This window comes from Haplochromis burtoni, unplaced genomic scaffold (genome assembly GCF_018398535.1).
Source record: "Haplochromis burtoni strain Fernald_Lab_line unplaced genomic scaffold, NCSU_Asbu1 Contig_218, whole genome shotgun sequence".
NCBI lineage: Eukaryota > Metazoa > Chordata > Actinopteri > Cichliformes > Cichlidae > Haplochromis > Haplochromis burtoni.
In genome coordinates this window covers 110166-122232 of record NW_024582579.1, presented here as the reverse complement: position 1 = coordinate 122232, position 12067 = coordinate 110166, and the positions used below count along the sequence as shown (strand labels likewise).

Here is a 12067-nt window from a genome sequence, read left to right as displayed (position 1 = left end):
TGTGATTTGGCGCTATATAAATAAAATTGAATTGAATTGAATTGAATTTGATTACATTTTGTATGATGGATTATGCAGAAAAAGTAGAATTGGGCTGAAAGATCTATCACTTTATCACCTACTCAGGTTGTAAATCGTGTTTTTAAAAGTAACTAAGTAATTAAGCAATTAATTACTTTTGAAAATAAGTGATCAGTAAAGTAACGGGATTACTTTTGGGGGAAGTAATCAGTAATTAATTACTTTTTTCAAGTAACTTGACCAACGCTGCTTGCTGCACATTGTTTCCAACTCGATCTCTCTAACTATTCGATTCTGTCCTGATTCACATATAACTCATGACAAACCTGTTCCTATAGTTTTTGCCAACTCTCTCCTTTTTGAAGATGTTTTATCTTTTATAACCTTTCTTTAATGTGGGTTTTCTGGATTTTAGTTTTTCTTTTACTGTTCCTTTGTTCTGTCTCTCACACTTAAAATTAAGCAATCATTAAATTAGAGACTGTTCATTTCTGACTTACAAATTCACAAAGTGATCAAATAGTTATTTGCCCATTTATTCCTCCTGAGAGTTTTCATAAAGCGGGACGCTATCTTTAGAATCTAAAACCTTGTTTTTGTATTAGGCTGTTAATGTGGTTTTTAATGTGCTAGAGTTGTGTATTTTACCATGGTTTACGGTGACCGACTCATTTTTGGAACCAACCTAAAGTGGCCTTAGAGGCCTTGAAGTTTCTGTTACTTCCACAATTACTTTATTTTTCACCTCATTTCTGGTCTGTCGCCTACAGTCTGAAAGGTTTTGTCCTTATATAAGGTCTGATTTGTTTGATTTGACGACTGGCTACATTTCTAAACTGTAATCAAAGAAATGCTTACTAGCAACACATTTCTACCTCTATTCAATTCAGTTCAATTCAATTTTATTTACACAGCGCCAAATCACAACAGCAGCCGCCTCAAGGCTCTTTATATTGTTAGTAGATCGTACAATAATACATACAGAGAAAAACCCAACAATCATATGACCCCCTATGAACAAGCACTTTGGCGACAGTGGGAAGGAAAAACTCCCTTCTAACAGGAAGAAACCTCCGGCAGAAACAGGCTCAGGGAGGGGCGGGGCCATCTGCTGTGATTGGTTGGGGTGCCTTATATGTTGTTTGCTTCACTAAGAGCTACATTTGTTTAGAGGATAATCCAAATTTTTGTGTTCCTCCAGCTGTTAGAAATGACCGGAACAAGAAGAAGAAGGAGAGCCCAAAGCCGGATCTGGCAGAGAGCTACGAGCTGACAACTGAGCTGGAGACAATCATTGAAAAGATCCGTAGGGCTCATCAAGAAACGTTCCCCTCCCTCTGCCAGCTTGGCAAGTACACGACGGTAAGTATGATTTAACAAGGTGCCTGAACAACGTCATTCTGCAACGAGCATTTAGTTGTATTATTTTTTTATGCAGTAAATGTTACATTGTTACTTTGACTTTATGCCCCTGTATGGCCATATCCCTGTATGGCAATGTGTTTCTGTGGTTTGATCCAGCTACTGCACCAGTACAATTCAAATTTAAGTGCATTTTATTTATAAAGCACCAAATCACAAAAAACAGTTGCCTCGGGGCACTTTGTAAATACCCTACAATAATACATGGCGAGTGAAAAGAGGTAAGAGAAGGACAAACAGAAGGAGCTCATTATCATACTTTTGTACTGTACTCTAAATCTCCCTGTAATGCAACTTGAGACCTCAGATGTATGCCTCTGATAGTCCTCACAGAACCTCAGTGACAATTGTTGTTCCCCTCTCAGCAGCCATATATTCGATATAAATTGTGACGAGTAGAATAAAAGTGCAGCAACCACATCGCGATTTTAGCCTCAGAGTTCGATGGTAATAGTGTTTGTTTACAGCAGTTTTTATAGAATGCAACAGATTGGAGAAACTAAACAAAAGCTGTAAATACTGGAAGACTTAGCCATTGTCAAAAGCAAATCCTCATCAGGGAGATTTTTGCAGACCAGCAGCTGCCCATCCGTCTGGCTGGGGCTCACTCCAACCTCCAGTTTTTGACATGTCTGAAAAGTGGAATAAATGTCGTAAACCCAACTTGTGTCCTTTTATCCTCGGGTAAATTAAACCACAGATTTGTGCACTGAGTTAAGCTGGGTGCTCGCAAGGCCTTTCTCCCCCTTCTGTCATCTGCCAGTAGACATCAAGGCCAAGAGTTATTTAAAGTTATTTAAATGCCAAACTAAAAAGCAATGAAATGCCAGATAGTTGGAGACTGCTAATCCACAAAGGGCCTTGTCAATCAGAAACATCAGGACCTGGTTTGTCCAGTCTGAAAGCAGATGAGCTTTCCCACTGAGGGAAGGTTCTGCACTCAGTGTGACATGGCAAAAAAGTAAGAGGTGATAGAAATGTTTAGAAACTCTCCAAAGTACCATCTCCTACTTGACGTCAGCTAAATTCTGTGATGCTTTCACAGGCAAACAGTAGGAGCTGCATTACAGCTGATACATTCATAGCATGTTGAGACAATATTGACTTGATTGTGTTTGTTTTTAACCTAACGGAGAGCGTTTGGTGGCAGGAGATTGGGGTGTATGTTTAATGAACTAGTGGTAGTACTAGTTTTAGTCATCACATCAGATTTCATAAGTGAGTATTTTGTTTTAAATCCACTGGCAGTTATAATATGCCTCTCTTTTTGGGGAAGTGATAATAAACCTCTGAGTTGGAAATGAGATCTTATTAAAGGGGAACAAACCGGCTTATAGTACAGCAATTTTGCTCCAATGTATGCAGTTGTATACTGATTCTGTTGTCTCAGTGTAAGCAGCGCTTGCTGTTTGTTGGAGTGGTTAGTGTGGTTCGTGCTAATTATACTTGTTTATAGATTGCGAGAAATCCCTCATTATTACAATCGATTGGATCCTGATGCGCCTTTTGATTCGTGCTTGTCTGAAAAGTAGACCAGCTCCCGCTCCCCTAGATTATGTTAAAGCACCAATTATGTGGTGAAATATTCAAATCCTGGTCTGCAGTTATTTAGGAGTTCATTGCTGGGTTAGCTGAGATAGCTGTGCAATTGAGAGGGCTTAGCTCAACAATGAATAATGCTTCATTGACAGTGATGGTAATGAAAAATGAGCCTGGCAGTTTCAAAGACAAAATAAAGCACTGAGCCACACTGGCTCCAGGCACTGATGATGGTGGTATATGCCACTGCAGCACAGTGCTCAGCTTGATGATATTTGCCACCTTAGAGTTTTGCGTGCTATCACAATCCTTCACATGTGGTGGCTGCTTTTACTGCCTTTTCCATCTCTGCATCTGCACATGAGTTTTTCTGATGTACAGTTTTTCACACTACTAGTGTATTTTGTAATGTTGCAACTGTCTTTGGATAAATGTTGGTAAATTAAATCAGAATTCCCCAGCAACTGTCTTGTTTGGTCCTATTGAATTATGGGACTGGTGTAATTAAGTGTGTGTGTGTGTGTGTGTGTGTGTGTGTGTGTGTGTGTGTGTGTGTGTGTGTGTGTGTGTGTGTGTGTGGTGGTGGGGGTGTTATTCTCCCGTCCTCTCAAGTTCCCCTTATTCTAGCCTTTACACCCAGAAGGAAGAGCAAGATAAGTTGTTTTAATATCGGCCATCAGCCCAACGTGCACTGAGCAAATGCACACACGTGTGTGTTGCACCGTCACATCCTCCGTCCCTATGAATCTGGATGTCAGTCAGTTTTATGTGTCTGTAATGCTGTTGTGTGGACTAGAGCTCATTGTCTGTGATTTAAGCACAGCCCTAATGTGCTGCTCACTTAACCCCAGATCATATTTAATGGTCTCTCTCTTCATTTATCTGACTCTCTCTCTTTATTGGCTTGTGAATAGATTTCTTGCTTGTGATGGTGTCCAGCATCTGTGCTAACTGCCTCTCATACAACCTCAGACGAATGAATGTGCTGTAAAGCCAGATTCCTCTGGTTGTCTCTGCCGTCTTAAACCAAACTCCACTCTTCCTTATGAGAGCTGCTCTCACTTCCTCCTCACTAATCCCCTGCAGTTCCTGATTCACTAACTGTTTTCTATTTGTCCTCCTCTTGCTCTCATTCATCAGATCTTCAGCCTTCCATCAGGTTTTCTCTGTATGTATTATTGTAGGGTCTACCTTACAATATAAAGCACCTTGAGACGACTGTTGTTGTGATTTGGCGCTGTATAAATAAAATTGAATAAAATTGAATTGAATCATCTTCTCAGTAGATTTTCTCTAATTGGTAGCACATTTTCATTTGTCCTCAATCACTCTAACCTGCTGCACATCCTTTCCAGCCTGATCTCTCTGCCTACATGTCCTTTGCTCCTTCCTTGGTGTCTTGCCTTACATACAACTCACTATACATATATAAATTATATATCACAAGTAGGGCTGGGTATCGTCGCTGATTTCTAGAATCGATTTGATTCCAATTCACAAGGTCCCGAATCGATTCAATCCAAGATTCGATTCGAATTGGGGAAATTTTGCCTCAGTCAGAAATATTATAAATCAGATCATGCATCAGTACATTCCCATATTTTTATATCTATAAAAAGAAAGCTGACACTTGTGAGCTTTTATCAAAAGTGTTTTCTTTTGGGAAGTAAGTAAAAGGAAAAAAACAGCGGCCGACAGCGCTGTAAACAACGGCAGACTTGTGATAGCAAGCAAGCGAATAATGCAGAAAACAGATTTTTAGACGGGAAGCTGTTCTTGAGGTACAGAGAGAGAGAGAGCTGTGCATGAAGTGTGGTGGAAGCAAAACAGGAAAAGTCAGAGGGAATTCATGACGATGTTTATGTGAAGCGTAGTTTGGATCTTCTTTTGCTGCTGGTTCAGTCAATATTGTTTGGAGAGAGATCAAACCTGCAGCCGAATCAGCGCAAAAAGGACGTAAACACAAAGCGCGGACCCACCGAAACATCAAAATCAGCGAGCTGTCGGCTTTCAGCCCCGACCGTGTCACATCTCACTGATCCTGATCCGTCGGCGGTCCGAGCTTTGTGTTTGTGTCTCTGTGCAGAATCTGTGTTCCTGCTCTCATTTACTGTTTTAGCTGTTTGGTGGTTGTTGAAATGTTGTGAGGTTTAACCTGAGGCTCTGGCGATTTAAAAGTCGATTCAGGATTTTAATGAATCAATTTTACATTATCCAAGCTAGAATCGATTTTAATCGATAAATCAATCATCAAAGCCCACCCCTAATCACTATATATCAAACTTACATGTTTCAGATCATCAAACAAACTGTAATATTAGACAAAGATAACCAGAGTATATAGATGTGTTTTTCAAATGATGATTTCATTATTTAAGGGAGAAAGGTTATCCAACCCCGCCTAATCCTGTGTGAAAAAGTCATTGCCCCTCTTGTTAAATCATGAATTAACTGTGATTAACCACATTTTTTGGAAAGCTGTGTTCAGTTTCACTAAACACACTCAGGCCTGATTACTGGCAGACCTGTTGAGTCAAGAAATCACCTAAATAGAACCTCCCTGATGCAAGCTAAAAGATCTCAAAAGCAACAAATATTGCTAAGATCGAAGGAAACACATGAGTCACTGGCAATCATCAGTCTGAAGAGGGTTACAAAGCCATTTCTAAGGTTTTGGGAGTCCAGTGAATCATGGTGAGAGCCATTATGCACAAATGGGGAAACCTTGGAACAGTGGTGAATATTTTCCAGGAGAAGCTGGCCTACCAAAATGATTCCAAGAGCAACTGAGACTCATCCAGGAGGTCAAAAAAAGAACTGAGAACAACATTAAGGAACCACAGGCTTCACATGTCTCAGTTAAGGTCGGAGTTCATAATTCAACCACAAGAAAGAGGCTGGGCAAAAATGGCATCTATGTTCAACGAGAAAACACTTGCTGGAAAAGTAAAGAACACAAAGGCTCGTCTCACATTTGCCCAAAACATCGAGACAATGCTGAAGACATTTGGGAAAATATTCTGAAGAGACAAAAGCCGAACTCTTTGGAAGGTTTGAGTTCCATTAAATCTGGCATTAAGCTAACACAGCAAAGGGAACATCGAACCAACAGTAAAATATGTTGGTGGTAGTGTGATGGTCAGGGGCTGTTTTGCTGCTTCAGGACCTGAAAGACTTGCTGTGGTCGATGGAACCATGAATTCTGCTGTCTTTCTCCTGTCCAGAGGATACACCTTCTTGGCAGTTTTTCTCTCATTATGACAGTAATCATTTGAATAAGAGAAGCGGTAATATTAAAACCATTAACTTCTGCAACTACAAGGCCAGCGTAAATTATTGTGACCTGTCCAAAAATGGCATCCTGGGATCGAGCTCGGTTTTAACCACCCTTACCCTTCCACCCACTGTTCTTCAGTTAATCTGTGGGCCCCCATAAACAGACAAACAAAAACTATCACTATTTAACAATTTAACAAGATAAACAACATCAGATTGATTTATACAATCTGATCTTTGTCTGCACAATACATGGACATGTAGCATGCAGACATGTTTCTGCATTCCTTGCTGGCTTAAGATTGTAAAATATAAATGCCAATGTAGTTAAATACATATCTGTTGTTATTATTACATGAGTATGACCAATGGTGGAGTCATTTTGAAAAATATTCCCTTAGGAAAAGAAGCAAGAAAACATCATGAAAAGACCACAGTACACATAAAAGTCTACTATTTGAAATGTGCATAAAACATCAAAACTAAGAATTATTATTCTGTACAAAAATGTCCTCCAACAGCGTCAAATGGATTAATATTACTGCAGGAGCTCACTTTAAATACTTTCTTCATTTCTGTTTAATGTTCAGCAAAATATTCCTTACATGAGTGTGTGCGGTGACAGCGAGGACCAAGTAACACTGAAACTAAATCAGCTAAAAACACATAAAAATATTAGTTAAAAAATCAGCTGAATTAAAAGACTGAACAGTGTGTGACATAGTTAACTGTCAATAAAGATGAAGGTGGGGTGTTGGCAAACAGGTAGGTAGACTTATTTCTGTCATGGACAATCTCCAAAAAGCCCTGAACAACAGCATTTCAAACCATGTTCTTTAATAAAATGTCACACTTTAAAAGCCGCTTAACTGTGGGCCACATCAATTCGCACATTATGAACATTACACAAAAAGACAACGAACACAAGGCGGAAAAATAAAATAAGCTGACTTTCATGTGCGTTGTGAAAATGCAGTACTGCAAACAATGTTCACGTAAAACTTGAAAAACAAATCAACTGCGACTAATAGTGTGTCACAGTGCACTAAATCTAACAGCAACACAACCATGAATCATCATCCCTCAAAATGAGTAACAACAGAAAACCCATTAAAAACAATCAGGCTTAGATTAAGAGGGTTTTTGTATGTTTGTTTGTTTTATACAAAAATCAGCAATCAGCTAATGACATCATAAGTGTACTCACTCAGCTGAAGTAACATTTTTGTTCAGGTCAAAATGTCGACATGAATGATGAGATCTCAGTTTATTTCAAATAAGTCCAGCAGCAGAAGTAAAATCTTTCAGCTGGAACAGATGTAGCAGGGATGGAGAGATCCCAAGCTGACGTAACCGTGGGAAGCACTACATCTGCCATAGTCGCCGCACGAAGCAGCAACTGCTCACCTTTCGCCACTGAAGTGGGTCTTCATTAGGTGAAAGACCAGTCGAGTATCACTCCAGCTCGTCTATGGGCTCTTTATAGACATCCCCAAAAGAGGAAGTTAAGCAAGTGACTGCACATTTCTCTGTTTAGTTCATTTCCTGCTATTCTTGGTAGATACAGCAGGAGAAATAATTATTCGATCCCTGATAAATTTGTTTGCTCACTTACAAAGAAATGAGCAGTCTCTATTTTTACAGTAGTTTAATTTTAACAGCGAGAGACAGAGTATCAACCAAAAACCCAGAAACAACACGTTACATAAAAGCTCTGAACTGATTTGAATGTTGCTTCGTGTATATGTGTGCATTGGATTGGTAATAAAGAAGGTACCTAGAATTCATGAAGTTACGGTGTGCACCCCAAGCAGTTCATCGCATGGTTTAACCTGGTGACTGTCTAGTTCAATAGTTTTCTTCTATTGTACTGTAGGTTGCTGTTGTTAAATATATTATCATACGTAATATAATGTTCATTTTTCCTTCTTCGAGCACAACAAAACGTAGGTTTTATTTTTCAAACAAACATTTTAAATATCACCTCTGTCACTGACATGAAAAATACACAATAATGAGTCTCTCTGGTTAGTCTGTAAATCTAATGTGAACTCAGATGCTTTCTGCTCTTGACTTTATAATAGTTATTTATGGAGAATAAACAAGCTAATTGTCCAAGGAGTTTGCTTGGTGAGACAAAGCCCTCTGTCAGCATCTCTGAGCAGTTGCATTTGTGATTGGAACAGCAACAGTCAATTACAGTAACACAAAGGCTTTGTGTCCATATCTCCTGAGGTCTGTGAGTCACACTGTGTGCACTCCTGCCACATCACAGTGCTTCTGTAGGCCAGGGCAACTACACAGACATCTTTAATGTGTCATTTTTAACACAGTTGTGCGAGCTGTTGTGTGAAGCAAAAATCCAGATAGATGGATAGCCACTCATTCTTTCTTGACTGTCAAACTCCCATGTCCCATTTTTGCTGTCAGTTAGTGTTTCCTAGTACAGCCTACTAGTCGATACTGTTATACTTCTTTGAAGTCTACCAGCTGGAGCGCATGCGTATTGGTGCGTTGAGATTTAAATTCTCCATGGATGAATTTACAACAGAAAACAAGCAAACAGAATGCAAAGAAAACAGACGAGGCTCTATGTGGATGTCTGCACGCCTGTCTTATGGTGGGTACCCTGCTGGACTTGCAGACGTGGAAAGTATAATCCTGGCTTGTGGCCCATTAATGATCACCACGTTAGTTCCTTCACAATCCCATACCATTTACACCAGTCCTCATAGTATGATTGTTTTATTAATATGCATGTTGTTGTGAGGCTGCACCTCGGTCTGTGGGACAAGTTCAGCGAGGTGGCCACAAAGTGCATTATCAAGATTGTGGAGTTTGACGAACGAGTGCCTGGCTTCATGATTGTTTTATAATCATGCACGTTGTTTTTCCTTGTTATTTTTGCTTTCTCTCTTTGTTTCAGCGCCCGTCATTTGCGATTACTGCTCCAGGTTGCATCACTTTGCTTTCAGTCTGCCAACCAGTTCACACTTTGCTGGTATCCTGCCGTTTCCATTTGTATGTCTTCTGTTTTCTGGCCTGCTCCTCGCCTGATTGGTTTGCCACACAGTTTGCCTATCCATGTAAAAGTTGTGATCAAAAAATTCTGAAACCAATCAACAGCCATTCATGATTTACATTCAATCATCTTCCATTCAATGCCACCTGCTCAGGTACAATCTGTGCAAAGGTCTTTAGTTGCCTTTCATTTCTTTTTCCATTTTGTTGAAATGGGAATTATGTAACCAGTCTGTAAAAAAAAACCCTCATTCTTCAACACAGACTGAACTCTCTTTCTTTAGTCATTATTATTCAGGCATAGTTCTTCAAGGACCGTTCTTAAAGGACAATCCAGAGCTCTTCTTTCGACGCTCACTGCCTTTTGTCCTTTCTCTGTCACAGTAATCTCACACTGCTTCAGTAATGTTAAGGTCTGGGGCACAACTCCTCATAGTGTTTCATTGTGTGTGTTTTCTATCCAGGTGTCCTTTTACTGCACTGGCAGTGTATTTGGGTTGATTGTCATACTGGCGAATAACATTTTCCAACATAGCAAATTGGTATGGTCCGGATCTGGCCCACACAATGTGCTTACACATGGCCCACATACCGCAAAGAACAAAGGCCCTTTGGTGGCCCAGACCTGGTTTGCCAGATGTGGCCCATACATGGGCCACATCTGGTTGACAGACACCCTGCCATGACACCGGTCAGTCAGAAGTGCCAGCTTGATCCAGGCCAGACCTGTCTGCTATGTGGGTTTGTATATTACACAGTGGATCAAAATCTGATAGTGGACGTTATGTGAATAAACATTCTCTGTCATGATATTTAACAAACACACATGATCTCTGAGAGACAATCACTCGTTCACATTTTCATCTCAAATATTAAACCTGACTTGACTGCATTTAAGCCCTAAACAGAGTTCTGCTACTGAACAAGAAAAAATAAAATCATAAAATAATTAAAGAAAAATAGAAAAACAATGAGTCTAGGATTCATCTTGGCCAATAACTCAAGAAATAATCAGAACAAATCACAGCAGAGGTGAAAGTCACAGACTATGTTATGATTTGAAGTTAAATTCCACAAATCAACAATCTGTTGTAATGATTCTCACTTTAACGCACTGGTCCATGAGACATTATCTCAGGATTGCCTTTCCCTCTTACAGTTCCCGACTCTAGCCCTTCATTTGCCATTACTTTTCTTTCTTTCCTCCCCTGAATCACTTTTACTCTTTCCTGTTTTTATTGCTCTATGGATTCCAACCATCCTTGCCTCCCTGTCATCTTTGGATAGATTCTGCACCATATAGCTGTATTAATGATACCCTGGCTTCAAACTGCTCTGCACTATCTGTCACTGCTCCATTGCTGCATCCCGTCATTGCCAAAGCATCCCTCTGACACTGTTAGGCTCATTATCGCAGGGCCTAGCCACCAGGCTCAGTACAGCATATTCACAACAACAATCTTTGTGTTTTTGAGAGCTTGGGTTTTATGGTGAATATATTCTATATGCACGTCTGAGACATGTGGAGCAGAGTGAAGAGATCATTAGCAGCAATGACGACAGTAGCTGTCTCTTGGCCTGACACTGCTCTCTGTGTATGCGTATATATGTGTGATGCAGAACTCGAGTGCAGACCACCGTGTGAGGCTGGACCTAGGACTGTGGGACAAGTTCAGCGAGCTGGCCACTAAGTGCATTATCAAGATTGTGGAGTTTGCCAAACGAGTGCCTGGCTTCACGGGGCTGACCATTGCAGACCAGATCACACTACTGAAAGCTGCCTGTCTCGACATTCTGGTGGGTGCTTTTATTTTGAAGAAGCAACGTTATTATTTAGTGATTGGACGATGCTTTCTTTTGTACTCGCCTAACATTGATGCGTCTTTTGTCAAGGTGGAAAAGACTTGGATACATCTCAGCCAATCATAATTTTCTTAATATACGAGGCATTGTTCGATGCCAACAATGCTTTATTGTCAATACTACCATATCATCTCCTGTCTCACAATGTGCAAAACAAATACGTAAATTATAAATGGGGAAAAAAGAGAATAAAAATATGGGATACAAATTCAAAAATATGAATATTGATAAAGAAATATAAAAATGTATTAAACCCTATTATTATTGCAGTCTATATATAAAAATATGATGCATGCTAGGATGAGTATACCCTATACACAATACTGCAGTTTCTGTATTAAATCATATGCAGAATATAGGCACTGTGTCCCTGTCCAGGAGATACTTCTCATTTCCTAATGTGGAAAATTCTTCTGAATACTTTTGTAGGGCTGAGGCAGCTGAAGCAAGCACTAAACATAGAGCACTGGCATTTCCTTTAATGTAGGACAGATTGTGTTCTGGTTTGTGAACCTGAATCATAGCGAGGTGCTTTATATTGTAAGATAAAGAACCTACAATAAAAGAGAGGAAACCCCAACAAACATCCCCTTTGAGCAAGCGCTTGGCAACAATGGGAAGGAAAAACTCCCTTTAAATGGAACCTTGGCAGAACCAGACCTAGGTATGGGGCAGTCATGAGGAGAGGGAGGAAAAAGAAAAAACTATATAGGAGAGACAGACATTAATAATATGTAATGATTACATGCAGAGAGCTGTATAAACACAATGTGAAAAAGGTGAGTGAAGAAGAAATACTCTTTCTTTCATGGGAATCCCCCGGCAGCCTACGTCTACTGCAGCATAACTAAGGGAGGATTCAGGGTCACCTGGTCCAGCCCTAACTATATGCTTTAGCAAAAAGGAAAGTTTGAAGCCTAATCTT

General features: G+C 39.9%; 1 protein-coding gene across 2 annotated transcripts in view; it reads left to right on the top strand.

Annotated features, from left to right (window-relative positions):
• Positions 1–12067, top strand: part of LOC102303274 (retinoic acid receptor beta) — a 233951-nt gene that overhangs the window by 205949 nt on the left and 15935 nt on the right. For both annotated transcript variants that reach the window (XM_042226584.1, XM_005937488.3), the window contains 2 exons: positions 1223–1383; positions 10900–11076. In XM_042226584.1, the coding sequence (XP_042082518.1) occupies positions 1223–1383; positions 10900–11076 (338 nt within the window). The remainder of the gene's footprint in view (positions 1–1222; positions 1384–10899; positions 11077–12067) is intronic.